The sequence below is a fragment of the Pezoporus wallicus genome, unplaced genomic scaffold (genome assembly GCF_028554395.1).
Source record: "Pezoporus wallicus isolate ANWC-B61680 ecotype Strahan unplaced genomic scaffold, APGP_CSIRO_Pwel_v1 contig_2012, whole genome shotgun sequence".
NCBI classification, from domain to species: Eukaryota; Metazoa; Chordata; class Aves; order Psittaciformes; family Psittacidae; genus Pezoporus; species Pezoporus wallicus.
The window spans coordinates 3,794,052-3,800,995 of NW_026639840.1; the positions used below are offsets into that span (position 1 = coordinate 3,794,052).

At 48.9% G+C, this 6,944-nt stretch overlaps 1 protein-coding gene across 1 annotated transcript; it reads left to right on the top strand.

Annotated features, from left to right (window-relative positions):
- The first annotated feature begins 1,475 nt into the window (after positions 1 to 1,475).
- Positions 1,476 to 3,244, top strand: LOC130602976 (retinal homeobox protein Rx-like). The gene is made up of 3 exons (XM_057416364.1): positions 1,476 to 1,943; positions 2,066 to 2,250; positions 2,327 to 3,244. The coding sequence occupies exons 1-3, from the start codon at positions 1,871 to 1,873 to the stop codon at positions 3,242 to 3,244; spliced, it is 1,176 nt and encodes a 391-aa protein (XP_057272347.1). The 5' UTR covers positions 1,476 to 1,870.
- Positions 3,245 to 6,944: the final 3,700 nt, after the last annotated feature.

Below are 6,944 nucleotides of genomic sequence, written 5' to 3' on the forward strand. Positions count from 1 at the left end.
TGTGAGTCAGGTCATTTGCTAGCCAAGTGTGCACTGAGGTGCCTTGTGCAGGACCGCATGCAAAGCCAGGGCTTAAAGGCAGGCAAGATTGTACCCTGCATGCTTACAGCGTGAAGGAATAGCTGAAGCTGGATTTGCCATAGAGAAAACTGTTAATAAAACTGTTAATAAAACTGTACCATCAAGCTTTATATGTCTAAGCCTTCATCCACCCCCCCAGATACAGATGTATCTGAATGTGGAAAGTGAACTAAAACTGAAGGACTAGTAGCATGCCTTGACTGTATCTACAATTGCTGAACCACTTGCCAGCTGGCTGCTTTTTTCTATTCTCCACATGACAGTTCTTGCTTAAACACATATTTTATTTTTTTGCATGAACAGGAAAAAAACTCCAAACTATCCTGAAGCTCTGGGGGAGAAAAGAAATCTTGTGGGATGTCTGTGCTATGGCAGCTCAAGCTTATGGGAATGCTGAGGTAGAATAAAAGGGAGGAGTACTGAGAAATTGGTTTGAGCTGTTGCATCCAGATGTTCTGGACTATGTGCTGCTGTCATCCCTCCAACATTCTGCCTTCATATGAACTTCTGCTTGAAAGCAGTATCTAGGTAAAGTGGTTTCTAAAGGTGTTTATCTTGCTGTATGGGCAGAACTGCTAAAGAATCCAGCCTGTGGAGTACTAGATTCACAGGGGCTGACTGTTGCCCTTGTCTGGAAGGACATTTGTTTTTGTTGTGAGCCACTGCAGTGGTGTGTGCAATATTAAAACCCTTGCCCAGCTCAACTCAAAACTGTCTGCATGGATGTTGGATGTACTGGTCCCTGCAAAATGCAAATGGTATGTGACAGCTTTCAGACTTTGTCCCCGTACCCTTTAGTTTCAGAGCAAGCTGGAGCAGGTCCCAGACCTGAAAAATTAATGGGGACACATTGTGATGAAAAACACATGAAGTAATGATGCTGCTGTTCTTGAACACCTTCAGTGATAGCTATTAATGGTCTCATTTGACAAATTATTACATTGACTAATTGATTTGCTTCTGTTCTAATCCTGTTCTAACATCTAATCCTTTCCCACATCGCAACTGTCGCTCCCTGTAAGTACTTATGTCACTCTTGGCCCTTAAATAATATTTGTGGTCTCTCTTTTGGTCATGATTTCACCTTGGACTGAAAGTATAGACCTTGCTTGTTCTGTACATGTCTTGAATGAATAGAGCTGTCTGGAGGGAAGAAGAAGCAGCAGCAGGAAAAGCTTGTGGTGAACTCTTCAGCACTGCTCAGGCAGGAGGCTGCAGATGCCTGAAGATTGTACTGGGGGAAGCTTTGTCCTTTACTGTGAATTGTGGGCTTTGATGCAACGTCTAGTGGAGCCACCAGCGTTTTCATTACTGCAGTGAAGATGATTCAATTTAAGAGAATTTGCCGTGGATAGAAACACAGTGGGGTAGACAATGGCTTGTAACCGAGTGCTGAGATGGTTTCCATTCAGAAGGTTGGTGTGGAGGCCTCCCCGCAGCTGGAGGAGCCCCACGTTTCCAGCAGAGCCCCGGGCCTGTGGTGCACAGAGAAGGGGAGACTTCTCTGAGGGCTCCAGCAGAGGTGAAAGATAATTTCATTAAATTATCCACTCTCCATGTGAATTAAAGAAAGGTGGATGGGTTTGTGGCGGCAGTGGGGGCTTCACTGGGAGACGCTTTGGCTCCTTCGATGGGCCGAGCCCTCATTATGTGTATTTTGGTGATGGGATGACAATGGAGGTGTGGGAGACGGCTGTGAGTCACCCTCGCAGGCCCGGCGGCTCCGGCCCCCTTGGCGGGGGGGTCGCTCACGGCCAGGGCGGAGGGCTCATAAGGCACGGAGCAGCCTATGACACCCCACAGCCCGCAGACCTCAGCCCACATGGAGCTCGCCAGCCTGCCCCGAAGCCCCGAACCCACCGGTAAGGTTCTCGGCATTTGTGCGGCCAGGGAGGGGGGTCAGGGCGGCGATGGGGCAGGAGAAGCGGGTTCCAGGAGCGCGGCTGGACGCGGCACCGCTGACTGCCGTCCCCTCTCCACGCAGGCGAGGCCCGGGCGCGTCCCGCCGCCCCCAGCGCGGGGCGGGAGGGTGGCCGGCGGAAGCGGACCACCTTCAGCAAGGCCCAGCTGGAGCTGCTGGTTCGCGCCTTCGAGAAGGAGCCCTACCCTGGCATCGCGCTGCGGGAGCAGCTCTCGGACCTCACCGACATCCCCGAGTCCAGGATCCAGGTGAGAAGGGCGGGAGGGCGGCTTCCCTCGGCAGGGCCGAGGCGGAGCAGACGCTCAGTCTCTGCTGCTCTCGCAGGTGTGGTTCCAGAACAGGAGAGCCCGGCAGCTGAACCACAAGAAGAGCGAAGCCGCTGCCTACCCTAAGCCGGCCAGTGCCAAGCAAAAACCGACCCGCTGCGGTGGCGGCTGCCAGGAGAGGAGCCGGACGACGGAGGGGTTTGGGCCAAATGGGAGCCTCCTCCATCCACAGCCAGGCCTACCAGGAGGAAGCCAGAGTTTCGCTGGTCAGCCTCTCCCTTACTCGGGGCAGCTTTACTCAAGGCTCGATACTCATTTCAGGAGCTTGGATAACACTTCTGGAGCGCCGGATCAGACCCCAGCTCACTGCGGTTTGGACTGCATGGGGAAAGGGGTCCCACTCGGTGCAGGAAGTGTGGGGAGTACCCCCCAGGTCTCGTTTCCTGTGCAGCAGGCACAGGAATATCCATACCTGAAGAAGTCTTTCCCTGAAACCTACTACTCAGATGCAGATGTTTTCCAGTATCGTATAGAAGATCATCAGTACCTGGCAGCTAAAGAGAATGTGTGTAGGAGGCCTGTCTTAAACTACTTAAATGCTAACCATGGCCTGGGCGATGAGAACTATTTGTATATAAAGTCAAACATTTCTCCTTTTGGGAAGGGCTCCACTTTCAATTATGTTGAAGGGGAATCTAAGCTTGAGGTCGAGCAGGTGGGGCACAGTCCCCCTCTGGTTCTAGCTGAAGAGGGGTGTCAAGGAACACTTTCTGCTCCAGCCCCATCGTATGGGCAGCAGCTGCTGGAGACAGTAAGTGACTATGACCCTCACTGGCTGGGCATGAGAAATGAAATTTTGGGAACTGGGTTAGACTCGCTGTTTGAGAATGAGCAAAACTGGGGGCAAGGTGGGCCAAAAAGTTACATTTTTGCTTTTGGTGGCCAGAACACAACCTGTCATCTGGGTCACACATGAACCTGACAGTGGGTCTGCTTGACTGATGAAAAACTAATGTGTTTTTGTTGGATTGGCAGTGTTCTCCAAAGCAGCTAGAGGTTTTGCAGGTCTGAGTGTGGAGTGCTTGTTCTAAATTTTGTGCACTGTCTGGAAGGAGAGCAAAGATAGGCAAATTTAACAAGAGCTACTGGAGAGTAGCCTGCTGAATGTGTGCTGCCTCATCCTTTGGGAGCTGTAACAAAGCTGTTTGCAGTATTCCTGCATGCATCTGGTTATTGGCAGTGTCGCATTTACTTGCACATACAGACTGTTTTTCAAATGATGCTGGATTAATTCTGCCCTGAGGCCTGGGGCTATGGCATTGTTTTTGTGGCCTTACTGCAGAGTTCTCTTTCTATTCTGGTCAGAATTCACTTTAACTTAAATCTGCAGAAAACATGTATTTATAGCTTTTAGTGGAGAAAGCGTTAACATGAGAGGGGTACTAGCATGGGAAAAACAGCCTTGGTGGTGGCAGGGGACAGCTCACTGGGTGTGTTTGCATTTTAGGTGTGTTCCTGATACAGAACACTGCTGGTCTTTTCCTAGATACTTGATGTATAGTGTTTTCACTTAAAATGACCACATTTGTAGCCTTTTAAAAGGCAATATTTTTGTGGTTTCCTTCTGTATATTTTTTATTGTCTTTGTTTTGAAATTGTAATTTTCCATTTGCCAAATGAAGGGTTTTTTACCTGGGTGATAATGAACTTACAGAACTGCATGCAAAGGAAAAATAAAAATATGTTCCAGCTTTGCATTCGCACATGGAGCCTATTTTTATATTCCTCAAGATCCATGGCCATCTGGAAGACCCCTGTAATCATGGAAGGGTTTTCTTCCTGGAGCGCTGCCATGGTTGTGTATCCAAGCATTATCGGGCCTAGGATGCTGAAAATTCTCTATACAAATTGTTTCTTGTTTAAAATGTGGCTCTGGAATATTTTAAGTATGTGAAGATTTTAATATACACGTTATTAACTTAATTACTTTGTTTATAGAACAAAATAAACATAATAAAAGTATAACTTAAACACAGACCATTACTTTATTAACAAAGATCTCTGTCAAGAAGCTGTATGTTGAGCTGTGTACACAAGAGCTCCAGAAAGTTACCCCTGACTTTTGTAATTTTTAGCTGTGGCTGTGAAGAAGTCATTTAAACTTTCTACTTTGATCTGAAGAATTTGGAACATACTCATGTCTTGTGGAAGAATCATAGCTTCAGACAATAGCTGCAAGGCACTTTAAACACAAAAACGTTTGTATATTAGAGCTAAGTCCAAGTTTATGATTTTATTTATCTTGCATATATGATTCTTTAGTAAACTTTTAAGACTTATTCATTTATTTACACTTTCTCTCATATTAACTTCCTCATGAGAAGTGAGCCTTGTTCTTAGACACAGACAGAACAAGAATAGTTTTACCTGTGAAAAAGACAAGAAACTGGTGTTCATAAGTGTATCAAATCAACTTTGCTTCATAAAGAGTGAGTTAAAGAGCAAGAGGAAAAAAGATGTCTGAAAAAATAGTATGACCAGTAAACCAAACAAAGATGTGGGGTTTTGGTTCCTTCCTGGGGTTAGGGGCCACCTGGCAGGTAGCATCTGGTCTTCCCATTGTATCCTCCCTGGTGATGTAAGTGCATGGTAACCAGCACCCTCTTATCTCATGGGGCTGAGGTAAAGAGTTGGTGGGTCACTGTTGCAGATTCTTTTGAGTGAGCCTCATCTCTACAATGCATGCAGCCATCACACTAAGGCATTCTATTCTGTCAAAGCTCACAATGCTGCACCAAGGCAACTGTGTTAGGTGACTGGTTTTGAGCTGTCATCCCGGCTGCTCTGGTTATACTGGGCATTACAAACCCTTCATTCGGCCTAGGGCACACACGTCCCTTAATATTAAACCCATGTTTCCAGCACTGAAGTGGAATACGCTCCAAATCCTTCTTGAGCAAGTCCAAGAAAAATCATTCTCTCACCACAGAGCTACCTACTGATCATGGTAGAGCTCTTCTGTAAGTTGTGAGTTTATTTTGTTACAAGTTGCTTTTAACAGACCTACCTAGCATATATTTCACAATAAACACAAAGACAAATCTGTGCAGAGCAGCCAGATACAACACTATGTCACGATGCTTCCATAAACTTTCATTCCTTACTAAGAGGTGGAGAATGCTAGAAGACAAATTAAGTGCTTATTCAACATGTAGGAGGTACAGTCACAGAGATATTAGTAGCTTCCCCAGGACCTCGCATGCCAAAAGCATCTCTGCCGTCATACAAGTAGACGATGCTGAGGAAAAGGTGGGGCAGGAACCAAGTGTGTTCAGTATTGGACTACTCTTATACTGCCTGTAAAATGCCCATTTATAGAAGATATGAGGATTTTGCATGCTGAATGTTGAAAACTGTATTTTCTTCCATGTAACTTGTCAAAGATAAAGTGAGGACACAACAAAGCCATGTGGTTTACAGTCAGCCTGGTCCCCCTCCACTGCTAGGCACCTTGAGCTGTTCATTCGTGGAAGACTGCAAAGTGCATTCCTTTCTTCTCAGCCATCTCCTCCAGCAGCAGGACCAGTGACATCCACAGCCTCTGCAGCTGTGAGTCCTTGCTGGAAGCCACCCGAGAGGCATGATCTGATAAGCACCACAGAGACAGCAGTTCATGACCTGGACACCTCTTTAGCAGCTCTGCTCCTCCCCATTTCTTGGCATAAGGCAAATTACACCAGAAAAGAGGGCTATTCTCTTAATTAAGCAGGGCCTCTACCTGCAACTTCGTGAGGACTTGCCTTAAGGCGCAGGCACAGGCCTGCATGTGAGATAAACAACTACTCACTTTGCACCTAGAGTACCCTGCCTCCTACATGCTTAGTCTTGTCCTCCTGTGGTGGTGGCCTTAATACCTGAAAAAAGCCCCATCTAAGTTTCGTCCAAGTTCCTAGCACTGCCCTTCACAGGTTTTTACCCTGTGACTTTTGCTTGTCCTCCCGTACTCCTTTGTAAGGATTTTTCTTTAAAACAGATCTTTCTCACATTGATTTCTGAGGCCGCCGCAGCCAGTTACTACGGGAACGGCCCCCAAAACTGTGCGGCAGCAGGCGGCGCGGCGCAGCTGCCGCCCGCGGTGCTGCGGGGCCAGCACCCCCGGCCAGCTACCGCGACCCTTCACGGCATTTGCGGGGAGCTAGTTATATACACACCTAACACAACCACGAACTAACTCCCGATTCCTCACCCACCGCGGGTCGCTTAGCCCCGCTAAAGGGGCTCACGGGCCCAACCCCCGTCGGCCTGCGGCCGTGTGTACCGGTAATAAGGTTCCGTCGCAGCCGCGCCTCCCGGAACTCCGGGTGCAGCCTCTGTTTCCGGGGGATCTCCAGAGAGGCACGGTCGGTGCGGGCCCACGCGGTCTGGACTGCCCGGTGAGCGGTGGCCGCTGTCTGTGGGGGGTAGCTCTCCCGCTCCTCAGGGGCCGCAGGGCCGGCAGCTCCCTGCTGCGGTGGCGGGGGGGTCTCGGTTTTCCCACGGTAAAGTAGTGGCCCTTCCTCTGCGGCGGCCCTCACGTCCTGGAGCGGGCTGCCGGCCTGTCCAGAGACCCGGGTCCTGCCGGCCTGTCCAGAGACCCGGGTCCTGCCGGCCTGTCCAGAGACCCGGGTCCTGCCGGC

What these genes read in the sequence shown, in the direction of transcription:
- LOC130602976 (XM_057416364.1), top strand. Translation starts at nt 1,871, where the DNA reads ATGACACCCCACAGCCCGCAGACCTCAGCCCACATGGAGCTCGCCAGC. An exon ending in CCGAAGCCCCGAACCCACCG is followed by an intron (nt 1,944 to 2,065) that starts GTAAGGTTCTCG and finishes CTCTCCACGCAG; the next exon opens with GCGAGGCCCGGGCGCGTCCC. An exon ending in TCCCCGAGTCCAGGATCCAG is followed by an intron (nt 2,251 to 2,326) that starts GTGAGAAGGGCG and finishes CTGCTCTCGCAG; the next exon opens with GTGTGGTTCCAGAACAGGAG.